This window comes from Typopeltis vanoorti, chromosome 26, assembly GCF_054136105.1.
Source record: "Typopeltis vanoorti isolate ZY-2024b chromosome 26, IOZ_Tvanoo_1.0, whole genome shotgun sequence".
In the NCBI taxonomy this organism is placed as follows: Eukaryota; Metazoa; Arthropoda; class Arachnida; order Uropygi; family Thelyphonidae; genus Typopeltis; species Typopeltis vanoorti.
This window is the reverse complement of record NC_143574.1, coordinates 3,925,056-3,942,902: the sequence shown is the minus strand read 5'-3', so window position 1 is coordinate 3,942,902 and position 17,847 is coordinate 3,925,056. Positions and strand designations below refer to the sequence as shown.

General features: G+C 35.8%; 1 protein-coding gene across 1 annotated transcript in view; it reads right to left on the bottom strand.

Moving 5' to 3' along the window:
• Positions 1-17,847, bottom strand: part of Vav (Vav guanine nucleotide exchange factor) — a 339,372-nt gene that overhangs the window by 118,046 nt on the left and 203,479 nt on the right. Inside the window, exon 15 of the mRNA XM_090414835.1 lies at positions 3,051-3,140. Coding sequence (XP_090270961.1) covers positions 3,051-3,140 — 90 coding nt within the window. The remainder of the gene's footprint in view (positions 1-3,050; positions 3,141-17,847) is intronic.

Here is a 17,847-nt window from a genome sequence, read left to right as displayed (position 1 = left end):
ATACCAGCTGCAATCACCTCTTGATTCAGAAAAAAAGGCTGACCAGCGAGGAAGAGTTTTAGTTATGGGAAGAGATAGAAGTCAGAGGGAGCAAAATCTGGGGAATAGGTTGGATATTCCAACAACTCATAGTGCAGATCCCTTAATTTTTCCATTGCCAAAACACCTTTGTGAGCAGGTGCATTGTCCTGATGAAAGATGTTTTTTTTCTTCTGCAAACTGGACCTTTTCTAATTTTTTTTCGTCTAGTCTGGTTAAAAGATCGGAATAATATTCTGCGGTTATTGTTTTTCCCTTTTCAAAATAATTAATAAACAAAATCCATTAGCATCCCAAAACACTGATGTCATGACCTTTCCTGCTGATGGAACCAACTTTGTCTTCTTTTGTGTGAACAACCGACTTCTGTCTACTGTTTTGACTGCGGTTTGGATTCTGGTGTCTAACGGTGCATTCAAGTCTCATCCATAGTAATAAATCGATGCACAAAATCAGTTTTATTCTTGTTAAAATGTTCCAAGCACTGTTCAGAGATTTTCATGCGAGTGCGTTTTTGATCTGCTGTGAGCAAGTGCGGCACCCATCCTGTACAAAGCTTTTTCATTTGCAATTCTTCATGCAAAATATATCCTACATGTTCTTTTGAAATGCCTATAGTCGCAGCAATTTCATGCACTTTGACTCGCTGGTCATCCAATACCATATTTTGCACTTGATCAATGATTTCTATGTTGTTACACTTTTTGGACATCCTTCACATGGTTCATCTTCAAGGCTGGTAAGGCCATGTTTAAACTCAGCAGCCCATTTCTTAATTGTCGAAATCTAAGGAGAAGAGTGCCCATAAATCAGAGTAATAATAAAAATAATTAATAAATAATTATTATGTAAATAATAAAAACATTAAAACATCAGTGGGAACCAGACACCCATGAAGATACTAAGGGTAAATCAATGTAGAAGGCATATATTTCCTATATACAAGTAGTAAAATGGTGTATTACCATATTATTATATACTCCAGATCAGAAATAGCTATAGAAAGTTTTAGTTGGTTATAATGTAGATTATAAATGACAAGAAATTATATTGTTGTTTTAAACCTTTGCCAATAAAAAATTAAAACAAGAATATAATCTTTCGATCTAATAAAGGTCGAAACGAGTCTGGGTAATGATTGTCCTGTAATGCACAGCAATATACATGTCCAAAAAGAAGTGTACTTTGTATTATTGAATACCAAGGCAACTGATGTGAAGCCAACAGCTTCCATATACAAGTAGACTAGTCACAAAGATTCTTCATGTACAAACCTTGGTTTGTGCTCGTGTAGGTGAAGGATTAAAGCAAGAATTTGTTATTTATAATATACATTATTAGCCCTGTATAGATAAGTCCTTTGGCTGGAAAGATAAATTGAAGGATAAATTGAATACACCATTTATCAGGTCTTTTCAATCAAATATAATCAAAAATAAGAGTCAAGCCTTTTCCAATTACTTAATTCTATGACTTAATAGAATGTTGTAGAGACAAAAGTTTACATATATTAATCCACGAATTAAATATACCAAAGTATCAACTGTTTAAAGAAGTTAATTAATCTTATCTGTAATCTTCGCAATGTGTGCTTTCCAGAGCATTTCTGAAGCAATGGGATTGAGTGGAGGTTTCCTCAAGAAAAATAGAAAACAGTAGCAGCAAATGTTCTTATACACAGTCACACAAATAAAAATAAAAATCCATATCTTACCTTTAGTGACTGTACCTTAATGTAAATAGATTTAGTTTTCATTTAGCATGAACCAAATATATTAACGATTAGTCTGTCACAAGCATTAACTATCTCATGATGAACAAGATGAACAGAATTATTTTTGAACATTCCTGAGTTTCCATTTAACAAATGTCAGGTTAATAAATAACATTATACAGTTTTTCCTTTCCTTTCAACCACATAAGTTCACACTGCATCACATTTATTACTCAAGGAACATTTCCTCAATGAGTCTTTGGACTCCCTGGAGGCGTGATGTAATAATAATAGTGAAAACATAGAAAACCAATATTCCTTTCTTGCATTCATTTTTATGTGAATCCTAACAACTTTCCTTTCTCTTTTCGCATAGCACGATTCCTTTCTAACTTCTCCTAATGCATTATGTCTCTCAGCTGTTCTAATATGACAATACAGCATACTTAATGTATTTCATCACTGCAGATGTATGAATGTCATAACAGCAAATCACAAACAAAGAGCAGATCAATAGAAAACATGATAATGAATAGACTATATCTGATAAGATATCATGCTCATACAAATTCTAATCTATTTACATACATATTTTGTTATTTTAATTTATTAATTCAACTAATAATAAATAATTTGTCCATGGACAGATTCTAAAGATGTTTAAATGAATTCAGATCTTTTAAGTACTAAAAAACCAGTTAGATGACAAGAAGAGAGTGGAAAGATCACAAGACAGATCTAAGACCTAAGGCAAAAGAGGACAACAAAAAAGCTCGTAAAATTTTAATTGTATTATCTTAGTAAGACTGAATCCATAATAATCAAGGAAGGAATAATTTTAATAAATAATGACTTCAATGATATACCCTCTAGTGTAATGCATTTCATGGGTTACAAATATTTGCATACGTGGATATTATAACATATATGCTACTTAGTTTGATTTCATCATTCTCAAAATTTCTCAATTTTGAGGTTAATCAAGTGTGATAAATAGTTCATAAATGGTAACTTACAACATCTCTTCAGTAATGGTGTAAGCATCTCAATAAACCAATCGAATTTTTCTATGAAAATAAATTAGTGAATAATGATGATATATCATACACAGTTTTTCAGCCTGTAAAATTGTGAAAATTACTAATACTAAATATTTTGGATCTATTAAAATTTATCGATGGATTTCAAACTGGGCAAATTTTTATATATATAAAAATTTTCTTTCATTTTAAACAAAATGTACAACATATAAATATTTTTTTTTTCATTTCTCAATTGACTGCTGAAATTAATTTACCTTGTCTCTGCTTCCAATCTTAGCATTACTGATATCTTCGACTTTATAATCATGAAGCACTAAAGCCTCTTTATAACTATACTGTTCCCCCTTCAGAAAAAAATAAAAATAAATTTTAAAAATCACATTTATCTAAATTAAACTTTTAAATTAAAGATGCCAAGAAATTATATTCTTGGTTTAATCCATTATCCAAGTATAAGCAAACAAAATTTATCGTATAACCAAGCAGGAAAACTTTCATCGTAAGCTTTTAAACTTAACGTGTGATAACATAATATGCTGTTAGGTTTATACATCCACATGCATGAAAATTTCCAAAACACCTAACATTAACCTATATTCAATATAATTATTTTAGTTTATGTGTTTTATGCTCTACCTCTGACCCACTGGTCAGAGGTAGAGCACAAACCACACAGAATATGTTTTCATTTGTTGTGGAAATATGAAGTCAACTAGAATGTTCACACATAATATATTTATTAACTCTCTGATTCATTCATTAACTTTCAAGAAATGTAGTCAGCTATTCTGGAAGATTTAGTTGTAGAGACTAGATCATGAGGCTATAATCGTCTATCCTCATCATGAGGCTCTAATCTTCTTATAAGAAAGTTAGTTATATATATTTAATCTGTGCAATGATTATACATGCTATCAAAGCAATCTTCATATATGAAGGACAGTAAGTAACATAATCACATTGAATTTGAATTATGTTAGGTGTTTTTGAAAATTTTCATTATGCATTAAGTTTAAAAACTTATGATGAAAAGTTTTTTCATTATAAGTTTTCATCATAAAGGGTAGAAACCAAAGAGCAGTTAAATGCAGTTTCATTTTAATACATGGTTCTATTTACTTACATGTAGTTTAAGTTTGGGGGTGCTTAAGGGGGTCAAAGCTGTATAACTGAGAGGAGACGTCCACATAGCCTTTAAAGGAATGCGGAGAACCGACCAGGGCTTCTGACCTAACACCCAATCCTCAACCTCTCATGGTGCACCCTGTTGGGTATCTACCTGGATACTGAACGAATGAGAATGGGCTGGCAATTTGGGATTTAGCCGACCATGTATTCCTATTAGTTAAACCAAAATACAAAATGATGGTACAACATGACAAAATTTCATGCCGGCTGGAGCGTCGTCCGGTTAAACAAGGCCCCCGTTGTTTTCGCCACGAAAGGGCGAACAGCGAAAAGTCATCTACTGGAACAAACCTGCACCCCAACTGAACATCACAGAGTTAAAGATCGGTACTATCAACATAAGAAGCCTGAATGGCAAAAAAATGGAGCTAGCTGAAGAATTACATAAGTACCAGATCGACATAATAGGGGTGACTGAAACAAAAAAAAAAAAAAAAAAAAAAAAAACTGGTAAGATCTTTCTGAGCAATAAATACAAAATGTTATATTCAGGCAATGGCAATCAAGGAAAAGAAGGAGTAGTCATAGTATTCAACACAAAATACAAGGCTCATCTTCTTGAATGGCAGGTAGTGTCAAGTAGAGTGATTTGAGTAAATATCAGAATGGGGAACTGGACAATAAGACTTATTTGTGCCTATGGTCCCACAGAAGGTTCTACTAAGGTAGAAGTGGAGGAATTTTTTTGAGGCTCTAGAGAAAGCTACTGACACAATGAAAAAGGAAAAGTTGGTCCTTGTTGGGAATCTAAATAGCAGAGTAGGAAGTGATTGTCAGACATACAAAAATGTTTTGGGAAAATTTGGAGAAAAGAGCAAAACTAATAATAATGGCAAATACCTGTTGTATTTCTGCTCAGGACATGGACTGGTTATTACTAACCCCATGTTCCAACATAAAAATGTGCACAAATTCACATGGAGAGAAGAGGCAAGGAATAAGAAGTCTCATTGTGTAAAGTGGGAAAACTCCACTTGGTTATACTATAAATTAAAGATGCCAAGAAATTATATTCTTGGTTTAATCCTTTATCCAAGTGTAACAAACTTAGTTGCACTGTCATGAAGTTACTTCATGTGCAAACGTTGTTTGCTTACACTTGGATAAAGAATTAAACTAAGAATATAATTTCTTGGCATCTTGAATTTATGGTATAATCAAGTGGAAAAACTTTCAGCATCTCTAATTCTTGTGGTCATTATCTCTTCATAAATCTTCATATAGTGACACAATGTTATTCCTCTATAGTTACTTGAGCCTTCTTTATAAACAGTGTGCCTGTTAAGTAATGAGATTGATTCTTTACAGGACAGCCCTTTGAATAAAAGTAACAAATGTTTATAGTTTTGACTGCTAGAGTGTATTGTAATCACAGGTGCATATTTCAAGTTGGATGATGCAGCCATTAAAATAAGAGTGTGTGAGTGGAATGTCAGAAGTTGCTTCATGGAGCAAAGAGCTGTGATAAAAATTTACTGTAAATTAGGAAAAACTGTTACAAAAGTGTATCAAGACCTAAAAAAAAAAAGTTTACACCAATGATTGTCTGAACTGTGTACAGGTGTTCTACTGGTTTTCGATGTTTAAAAAAAAAAAAGGGGGGGGGGGGGAGTCCCTGGAGGATGAACCACACTGTGGATGGCTAGTTTCTGCCTTAGTATCCCATAATGCAAAGCACATATCCTTATGGACATGTATAATGGTATGCATTATGGGAAGGGTCACTACCCAGACGGGTTTCGACCTTTATTGAGGTCTCATCAGTGGGAACCAGACCCAGAGGTAATGCCAAGGTTGAAGTAATGCAGAAAACTTCAAACAACTATCTCTAATCCAGAGTAATTTAATAATAAGGTGTGAGACCTTTTGGCTACTTGTATATGAAAATATGACTTCTGAATTACTTCAACCTTGGTATCACCTCTGGGCCTGGCTTCCACTGATGAGACCTCAATAAAGGTCGGAATATGAGGCCAGAAATGTCAGTCTGGGTAATGACATTTCCCATAATGTATAGCACTATACATGTCCATAAGGATATGTGCTTTGCATTATGGGATGCTAAGGCAGGTGATGTGAAGTCATTAGCCTCTATATAGGAGTTGCTCCAGTCCTGAAAATATGAGGTATGGATATTAAATAACAAGACTGGTTGCAAAAATGTGGTTTATTATTGTTATCCCCTTTAACATATCCCCCTCCTCTAACTATACACTGCTGCATACGAATTTTGGAAGCAGTGCTGCAAATCTTCAGGTGTTATCTGCTTCGGCAGAGCTGCCATTTTGCCCTTTATCTCATCCACTGACTGAAAATGGGTGCCCTTCAATACAGATTTCAACTTTGGAAAAAGATAAAAGTCGCATGGAGCTAAGTCCAGAAACAAAGAGATGATTGATGCACTGGAAAACTCCCACGTCACCGAGAACGAAAAAAGTAAGAATGAGCAAATCAAAACTGAAGGCAATGCTGATATGATGGCACGGTAATGATTGAATGGGTACCAGAGGATCAGGCAGTTAACCAACATTATTACCTTGAGGTTCTGGTCAAGCTGAGAGAATGAGTGAGGAAGAAGAGGCCTGATCTGTGGAAGAATAACGATTGGATTCTCCATCAGGACAACACTCCAGCCCACAGTGAACTGTCTGTAAATCAGTATCTGGCTGATAAGAAGATTCCGGTGTTGGACCATCCACCTAACTCACCTAACTAACTGACTTAGCTCCACGCCACTTTTAACTTTTTCCAAAGTTAAAATCCGCATTGAAGTGCACCCATTTTCAGTCAGTGGATGAGATAAAGGAGAAAACGGCAGTGCTACTGAAGCAAATAATGTAACTGTGACCCAAATGTCTTTAGTGATGACTTGCAGCACTGCTTCCAACAATGGAAAATTCGTATGCAACAGTGTATAGATAGAGGAGGAGTATGTTGAAGGGGGATAGCAATTAAGTTGCACAATTGTAATAATAAAACACATATTTGCAACCATCTCGTTATTTAATAGCCACACCTCGTACTGCAGGTGCAAACTTTGTTTGCTTACACTTGGATAAGGGATTAAACCAAGAATATAATTTCTTGGCACCTTTAATTTATGAATTCCAGATCTTGGTCCACATTAACCTCTCCAACACTTTAACCATGTCTGATACACAATCCTTCCACTCCTTTGGATCTTGGCCCACTAAGGCTCATATTAAACAAGTATGTGAAAGCAGATGTCACCTCCCTAGCACATTTCCTCAAGACACATGGTGATATATCATTAATTTCCAAAGCTTTATTAACATCAAGTTTGCTCAATTCCCCCATATACCTCCTGTTCACTCAAAGTCAGTCTCTCCTCCTCCTTTTCCACTGCACTCAAACTCTGCATGATGTCACATTCCCAAGAATGAAATACCTTTATGAACTGCTCATTTAATATCTCAACTATATCCTCTGCAGTGGTTATCCTGTTACTTTCACCAACCAATGCACATCCTTCTTTCAAGTTGGATAATCATTTTTTTTTTCTTTTGCTGGCTACATATCGAAAACTCCCTAGGGGTTTAGCAGTTAGCTACTAGAGCCAAAAAAAAAAAAAAAAAAAAAAAAAAAAAAAAAAAAAAAAAAATCTTCATTAACTAACTGCTGCTCATACTGCGCTTCTGCTATCTTAACCAATCAAGTTGTCTGTTCTTTGTACTGCTCATGCAACTGATTATTACCACTCATGTTATGCTGCTTCCATTATGCCTTCTTCCTTAAGGTTACATGCTAAATATCTCTGTTGATCCATTTTGCACCTGGACTCTTGGAATACATTCAGACATTGTTTCTGCTAGACAGTTCTTGAATAGTACCCAAGCAACACTGAGCTTTCCACTCAACTTTTGATTCCATTGTATAGCTGCAACCTGTCTCATGAGCTTTTCATAATCACCAGCCTTGCAGTTCCACATACATCCTTTCCCCACCGAAGTGCTCATATAGCTAGCAACCATCCAGGTAACACTTCATGGTCACCAATGTAAGAAGAGAGAATGAAGTAAAGTTATTAAAAGATAAAAATAAGAACACAATTGAAGAGCAAGATGTCATCGTGGAAGGCATGATAATGTTTTAAACAATGTGCATTCTTGTAACTGACCCAAATGTCTTTAGTGAACAGACTGGTCCCAATTTGATATTAGGCCTATTACACTAACTGCAGTTAGATTGGCTATAAATATGCCATCATAAAATTTAATAAATCACCAAGGGATGCGGGAATGTGGTAAGATTAATGCAGAAATAAAAGAAGATGGAAAAAGTACTGTGAGATCCTGATCATTTTCTAACAAAATGATAAAATTCCCTAAGACTTCACCAAAAGTATAACAGTGTCCATTTTTAAGAAAGGAGATTATACAGAGTGAAAATTATATGGAAATTACCTTATATATTTCAGTTAAGGTCCTCTGCATACAACCAAATTAAAGATGAGCATAGTGGATTCTGGATTCAGGAAGGAAAAGGAGATGCATCGACTAAATATTTTCTGAAGCAGATCCTTGAGAAATGTTTAGAATTTCATTAAAAGGCTTTTCTTTGAATAGCTGACAAACGTAATAGTATTATTACTAATTTATAAGATGACAGCACAGGTCATGTTAAAACATGCAGCATAGAGTTGATTTCATGATGAACAAGACCTGGCAAAGAAGGACTAGGGACTAAAATGGTCTTGACGATTTTGGCCGTATTCACAAATAATGTGGGAGGAGAGAAATTATCTCCTTTATTACTGCAATTTATGATGCTAGAGTCAACAAAGTTTGACTATCAAAATTGAGAAAAGAGTTGATGAAAAGAGATGATAAAGATGAATCATCTATCTTTGTTAAAGGATGGGCTTCAGAGCAAATCTCTCACTTCAAGCCAGCTGTGTAAATGATATTGGTGAGGGGAGAAATGAATTGGGTTTAGAAGATTAGGAACTGCTTCTGAAGTGATTTTAAAGATAGTGAAATAACAGTAAGAACTTGAAATTACAATATCTCAGGTGGTATGGTCACTTAAACAGAATGGGTAAAGAAAGATTAGCAAAACAAGTGTTCTCTGCCAGGTTGGAGGCAAAACGACCCAGAGGAAGACCAAGATATAGGTGGATTGATACGGTTCAAAGTGCCTTAGACGATAGAAATATAAGATCTGATAATGTTGGAGTCTTGACAAGTAACAGGCTGATCTGGAGGAAAATTGTAGATAAGAAGTTAGTAATGATGTAATTTTTTTCATGTAGTACTATCATATCATGTACACCCCTTGAGGGTAAATGGCAGGAATTTGATGATGATGATGATGATGATGCTGTTTTGCATTATGGAGGTGAGATGTGGATATTATATAAGAGAGATACTCTGAGACTTCATGCTTTGGATCAATGGTGTTTAAGGAGTATCTTTGGAGTAAGATGGTTTGAATTTGTGAATAATGATATGTTGGAGGAATGGTCAATCACTCTTAGCGCTATCCTATTTAAGGAAATGCTAGAATGGTTAAGCCATGCTGCCAGAATGTAGGGAGATTCGCTTGGTCAACATGATTATATTATGTGACCCAGTGTAGGTAGTGAATGAGATAGACTAACATATCAAACAAGACCTTAATAGAAATAGCATATAGTGGCATGAAGGTGATTAGTACACACACATCTCGTCTGATCAGACTGAGCATCTTCAATCTGGTTGTCAAACTTTTGTAATCATTGATTGCTTCAGGATTATTTATATATATATATATATATATATATATATATATATATATATATATATATATATATATATATATATATATATCATACTAATTATGTATAGAGATTCTCTATGTTGTTCATAGTTTTTTTAACCTGCAGTGTTTAGTGTTTTTTCTTTTATAATGTCACCTGATGAAAGCTGTTATAAGCCAAAACTAGTCGTGTTTTACTATTAAACCCCCTTTTACCTTACTCTCGGTTTAAGTCATTCAACTCTTTTGTATTTCAACCGAGTCAATAATTCATCATACACACACACACACATATATATATATACACACACACACATGCACGCACACACAGTAAAACCCCGATTTTAAGTTCCTGCGATTAACATTTTCCTGTCATTTTCCATTGGTCCCGTCTTAAGGCCTATTCTTACGATATATTGTTTTCCCACCATTCACATCATGGTGAACGAAATAACGTTCACCATGATGTGAACGTTATTTCCCGTGATTTGCAGTTTTTTCTCGGGTGGCAACACTGATTTTTAAATCGATTTCTGCAGAAATCTGCACATTTATGTTCCCAGGTGGCATTGCTTTCAGCTGTAGTTACGTTTCTGCCATCACAGTGACTTGCACGTTTGCAGCAGTGATGTAGTGATGAGCGACACGGTGATTTTTCAATCACAGTACAAACTGATACCGTGAAATTTTCATATCAGTAATTTTAAACTATCAGTAGCTCGTGGCACCGTAACGTGTTGTGATGTGATTTCACATTCAGTGCTATACTGAAATCGTGAACAAGGATCATACACAAATTGTGAAATCACATTCATACTTCTACCAAGTAACAGTTGTTACTCGTGAATATTAGATATCAGTGAATAAACCACAGTTCATGAAATATCGCTTCAATAGCTTGCAGTGTTGGTGTTCGTAGTCACAATTCAGAAGCACATGGTATATTTCAGAATTTCTGTTATGTAATTTAGCATGTGATAGTTGCTTTCAAGTTGTGGTGGTGGATGATCCATGCTAGTAACATGAAGAAAAAAAGACAGAAAATGTATTTCGGTAGAAGAAAAGATGGCAATTCTGCGATGTGTAGATTGGCATGCCAGAACACATGTGCAATTAGCAAAAGATCTTGGACTCTCCATGTCCACTTTGAACACGATAGTAAAAAACAGGTCAAGCATTGAACTCAATGCAAAGCAATCTGGCCCTATGTCAAAAAAATGAAAATATATCCAGACATCGATATATAATGAATTGGATAGACTTGTGGCGGAGTGGTTTGTTTCTACGAGAGCGTCGGGTATTCCAGTCGATGGTACTATATTCCGAGTGAAAGCCCTTGAATTTGCTGCAAGGTTGGGGATTAATGGTTTTACTTCGTCAAATGGATGGATTGATCGTTTCAAGACTCGTCACAATATTGTGTATAATCAAGTGTGTGGAGAAAGTAATAGTGTTGCAGGGAAAACTGTAAACCAGTGGAAACAGGAACTATATTTTGTAATCTAGTATGTAGAGTCACATACTAGCAGTAAGTCATCTTTTATCCTTTTTTTTTAATGTTTTTTACATTTTCTGCTATTTACACTTTTTCCATGAGTCACCTGGAATGTATAAAAAAGGGGTTTTACTGTGTGTGTGTGTGTGTGTGTGTGTGTGTGTGTGTGTGTGTGTGTGTGTATATATATATATAAAACAATCTAAGGGCACTACTACATTTATACTTTAACACTGAACAATAAGGAAAATAAAAATTTTGTTTTCAACCAAAAAAACTTATTTAGCAAAATTTATACTCATCAAATGAATGCATAGTGCCATAACCTTAATTTTAAGCTTTGTTCCTTGCTTTGGCAAGAAGATCGATAAAATGCTGAAAATGAACTTCAAGTTACAAATCACAAGCACATATCCACAAAGTTTCTATGGATAATGCTTATAATTTCTTCAATACATGCTGAGAATAAATACACTGCTTGAAAAGATGTCAACAGACACCCTAGTGTGAGGAACAAACAGCCATGGCATCTACCTTAGTAAGATGCAGGACCTCCTTTCGCTACAATGACTGCAGCAATCCTACCGTGCATACTTTCCACAAGCGTACGATAGCAATCAACAGGAATTTTGGACCATTCTTCCTGTAGGCATGTAATAAGGTTCTGAACTTGTGGGGCAGATGTCCCTTGACCTCACTTAGTGCTCCAGTTGTTCCTGTTTGAACACCCCCCCCAAGATGTTCAAACAGGGTTGAGATCATGGCTCTGTGGAAGCCATTCAAGTGTGGTTATATTCTTGTCCACAAACCTTATGACATGGTGCATGTCATAAGGCTGCTGCTGTAATAAGGTTTCATTGTTGCTGCTGTAATAAGGTTGCATTGTTTCATAAGGTTGAAAGAAACAATGGTCAGTTCTGTAGAAAAACCACAAAGTAGGAAGCATTGCATTGTCCAGAATGTTTAGATACCTCTCAGAGATCAATGTTCGCAGTGCCAAAAACAGAGATCCAAGGCCAAACTAGGAAAAACAGGACCATACCATCATATTGCCAACTATGAATTTCATAGTTGGGGTTACGCACTCTTGTAAGAGATGTTCACCAGGCATCTGCAACACCCACACTAGTATCTACTTAGTACAGAGTGTAGCATGATTTGTTGCTCCATAACACAGCTTTCCAAGCCTCCATATTCCACTGTACATGCTCTTTGCACCACCGAAGACAATGCATGTTGGTTTGAATAATGTGGGATTTCCATATTGCAGTCCTACCATGGAAACCCATGTTGTGAGCCTTGGTTCTGAATTTTTTTTGTGCAGATTCATGTTCCAGTCCATGCTCAGAACTCTGCATTCAACATGTCAGCCAACAAATGGCAGTTTTTACATGTTATCCTTCGTAGCATCATATGGTCATGTTCAGTGAGTGTGGGTAGCACTGCAGTTGACTACCTGGGCTTCCATCTCAGTATATCACTGGCTGTTGACCTGGGATGGTCCAATTTGTCAACAATTTTCTGAACAGATAGGCCTGCAATGTTGCAGGCCTATCACAACGCCTCTTTCAAACTCCGTCGGTTCCCTTCTCATAGCCATTTCACCCAGGCACTGACTTGGGAACATCAATTCCCCCAATTTATACTGGATATAAACATGTATCTCATTACATGGTATGATGCACCTTGCCCATGGAAGTGTCCATTGACTTCTTTCCAAGCAATGTCTCATTCTGTGTTAACAGTGCTTGAATTAGGAAATATTAGTAGGATCATCGATTGTGAAGTGGCTATTGAAGCTGAAACAATTCCATGTTAGATACTATTGAAATAAAATAGATGTGAAGCATAAATTAACTTTGTCCAATAGTAAAGTGTTTTTATCCCTCTTTGCTACATGATATTTACAAAAAAAAAAAAAAAATCACAATAAACAGTTGTCACAAACTGCTGAATTTTACAGTTCATATTTTGAACTCTGAATACCTAATCCTATTTTATCTTATCTGTGCTGAATAAAACTTTTTTGGACCCATGGCCTGTGCCAGTCTCATTCCCTCTTTTCCTTGAATTCTATTATCCTCCAACTGGAAGATATTAGAGTATCATCTTGGGTATCGAGATGTCAATTCTTTCATGTTTTTTTTTTTTTTTTTTTTTGTACATTTTATCTATTACTGAATATACTTTTAAGTGTATTTCTGTGCTTCATTTTTCGTCTTAGCACACAGCCTGCTGGTTGCATGTAGGAGTTTAATTTCTACACTATTATTTTTTCTTCTACAGTTTTTATGGTCTATATTTCGCTTCCATAAAGTAGAGAAGGGCTTGCCAGGAATTATAAACTTTTATTCTTGTATACATTTCAACTTGGTTAGGTTTAATAATATGATTGATCATCCTTGTTATCTTTAATAATCTGGAAATTTTGGCATCGATGTCAGCTTCTTTTAGATGATATAGAGTATCCAAGGAATTTGAAGTATCTAATTTGTTTTAAATTGTTCAATTGTGATTTTACTTTACATTGGAGATAATCCTTTAAAAGCCACAGCTCTTGTCTTATCTTTTGATATCTCCATTCCAAACTGTACACTTATTTATCTCCACAGTATCCTTAAAGCAAGCTAATCAACTTCAATGCTTCCAAAATGCAGTTTAGTTTGTTTTCTCATAAAAAAAGACCTCAGATCTTCTCCACTTATTTTTGATAATGCTCAGCTCAACCGTTAAGAATAAATCTCTCTTCTTGGACTTACTCTTACTCCGAACCTTTCCTGGCACAATCATATCACTTCTATAGCATCATCATCATCATCATCATATTCCAAAAAACTTGGCATCCCTTTCTGCTTAAGATGGTACTTCTCTGCTGAAGAGTTACTTACTCTGTATAAATTCCAAATCCAACCAACATTTGAATACTGCTCTCATGTTTGGGGTAGTGCACCTGAGACCTCCCTAAAAATTCTTGATGCTTTTCAGAAAAGGGCAGTCCAGTTGAATAATGACACTTCTCTCAAAGGCTCTTCGACCACTTTCCCATGGAAGATCAGTTTCTGCATTGTGTCTTTTCTACAGATATTTCTATAAGCATTGTTCAGCAGAACTTGCTTCCATTATGCCTCCCATTTCTGCACGATGTACAGGAACTGGACAATAATACCCCATCTGGCATGACATTTCATTGCACTGTAATGAAATGTCATCATGTTGCTTTAATTTAAGCCAATAGAATGTAATCTGGATGGCTAAGTCTCAAATCGATAGCACATCCTCATTCATTCAGTATTCAAGCAGATATTACATTAGAAACCTTGGTTAATTTTCTGCATTCTTCTTCAAATATTTAGTTCTGACTTTTACGCAATCCCTTATTGTTATTATTACATAACATCTTCATAGAGTACAAGGACTCATCACAGGTAGACACATTCCACACCACATAACCCAAAATTTATGCAATTACTGAAAAAATTGGTATCACTGATCCATTCAAAGACCACTTATGATAAATTTGTTGGAGGGAAAACTCCATAGGCATTTCTCAACTTGATTCACATATGAACTTTCTTACTTTATAAGTCACAACAACATAGCCATGAAATAGTGGTAGTGAAGTCTGTGTATCAGTGTTTAAGACTGTGGTTATGTACCCCATCAAAGAGATAAGGGCCATACCTAAAAGGTATTATGGTAATATGTAAAATAAATTTAGTATGAAAATCAGCAATAAAAAGCCAATGAAAATAAGCAGAAACATTGTAAACATCAACTGCATTCTGAATGAAGAACCTATAAAACAAGTAAAACACTTTGGGCTATTTAAAAACAATTTTTAGTGAAGAAGGTAAATTAAATATGGAAATAGACAACAGGTATGTCAGGAAGTCGAATGAATAAATTTATATGGAATAATTAACAGTGTTCAAACCAATTTTAACTTATGGATCTGAGAGCTGAGTTGGATATAAACACTTGATCCAAGACTGGAGTCTACAGATATGAGAGTTCTGAGAAAGATGAGGAGAGTGAACAGATGGCATCAAAAACAGTAGTATATTAAAAATGAGAATATTGGGGAAAAACTTGGCATTATTAGCATTCAGAAATGTGTTAGCAGAGCTAATATCATGTGATATGGTCAACAGAGATTAGCTCTGGCTACGCTTAGCAAAACCCACCTTCCAGAGGAAGACCAAGATCTAGATGGATTGCTAAAGTAATAAGTGGCTTAGAAGAACAAAATATAAGATATGATAATATTGGCATCTTGATAGATAACAGATTCATTTGAAAATTTCTGATAGGAAGTTAATGATGTAACTTTTTCAAGAAGTATCATCATAATATCCTGTTCTTATGGGTAGGCTCTCCTTAGGAATAAATGTCAGAAATTTGATCATGATGACGACGATGTGAAATAACCTTTAATGAAAAGCACACAGGATTGAAATCCATAATACCGATTCTAGTGAACTGCAATCTGTAACTAAACAAAAAATCTTTTGTGTCTATATCATCATCATCAATCTCCTGATATATACCCCTAAAGGATGTTCAGGTTATTACTATGATCTCTACATGATCTCTTTCCTGCCATCTTGCCATCAATGTTTTACTAACCTTTCTTCACCCATTCTATTTAAGTGGCAGTACCACCTTAGATTAGCTCTGCTGACACATTCCTGAATTTTTATTTATTTTTATTTTATGTTGGGCTCATATACAGGAGGTTGGCTGGTCAACCTAGAGTACATTAGTACCGTATATGGGTGGTGGGTTGCGAAAGGAGAAACTTGTTTTGAACGTGATTTGAACGCCTGTATGTTGCATTCCTTGGGAAATATGTCTGGGGGAAGACTGTTCCACAGTACTGCAGTAGCAGGGATGAATGAGGAGGAAAAGAAACTTGTTCTGTGGGTTTCAAGGTGTACTGTGAAAGGATGTTGGGCGGCAGCTATGTGTTCCAATGGGCTTAGTACAGGGTGGGGAATTATTGATGCTGTTTCAGATGAACATTTCCCATGGAAATATTTATAGAATATATAGATTGCAGAGATCAAGCATCTATGTGAAAGTGGGGAGAGTGAGTTGGCGAGGGATGGGTCATTTATTAGTCTTATTGCTCTCCTCTGTATTGAGTCAAGCATTTTGAGGAAGCTTTTTGCAGCCCCACTCCAGATGTGAGAGCAGTATTCGAGACCTGGGCGGATTTGTGACTTGTATAGTGTTAACAGCTGTTTATAGGTGAAGTAGCATCTTGAGCAAAAGAGAAAAACCTAGTTTTTTGGAAGCCGAGGATGCAATGGTTGTGATGTGTTTATGCCAGGAGAGGCTTGATGTCGAGGTAATTCCGAGAAGAGAAATTTCATCTTGTCTGAGAATTTGAGTGTTATCGAAAACAATGCTGGGGGAAAATGGTTCTTTTTTTGTGAGAAATAAGACAGAACTGGGTTTTACTAGCGTTGAAGTTGACGAGGTTATCTGAGCCCCATTGGAGGTCGGAATTAAGGGCAGTGGTGGTTGGTTGATGTTCTGTGGGTTGAGGTGAGTTGTGTAGAGTAGGGTTTGTCAAATGAAAGGGAGGAATGTAATGTGTTGTCATCTGCAAAACTGTGTATTGGGTTAGAGGTCAACTGAAGTACGTCATTGATATATAGAAGGAAGAGGGTCGGTGAGAGAACTGAACCTTGTGGGACCCCAGCATTAGTTGGATGATGAGAGGATAGGGAGCCGTCTACCATCACACATAATATGCATCCAGACAGGAAGCTGACAATCCATCTGCAGAAGTCCTGGGGCAGTCCAAATGATGGGAGTTTGCTTAGTAAGCCTTTGTGCCAGACTCGGTCAAAGGAGATATCAAGTGCAACTACTTGGGATTCACCGAATTTCTCCATGGTGTTTGTGATGGGTGATGTATGAGAGTAGATCTCCTGTTAAACGGCTTTGATGGAATCCGTACTGGTGGTCGCTTAATAGCTGGGTACCTTCAAGGTAGATTAGGAGTTGAGAGTTGACGATTTTCTCCATTACTTTAGATAGGACTGAAGTGAGTGAGATATTGCAGTAGTTACATGGCAGTGATTTGTCACCCTTTTTAGGAATGGGTTGAATATAGGCTATCAAGGTTTTGAGATATATACCAGTGGAATAAGAGAGCTAATAACACTGGCCAACAAAAAAAAAATTTTTGTTTTCTGCTGATTATGATCTGACACTTGTTTTTTACTAATTTGGGTGTGCTGATTTCAAATATCAAACCCATTTTTCTCTATCACGTCAGGTTTTTCCTCTATGGCATTTTCTTTTTGCTAATTTGTAAGTTTTTGATAGTTTCAAGGAGGCAGTACTATTTAGAGGATCAAAAAAATCGATTTTTTTAATATTATTTTCTGAAAGTATGTACTTTTAAAAATCTGTTCCTAACTTTTTATCAAGAAATTTGACGAAGATATAGCCTATTATTCAAAGTGGTGCGCAGATCAGAATCGGAGCACTCACCGCTCTCGCTTGTTAGTAAATGAATAAATGCGTAAGAACCTGCAATGGCACGTACTGGCACTTTGAATGCGAGAGAGGCCGATAATTAGATACATAACTACTTA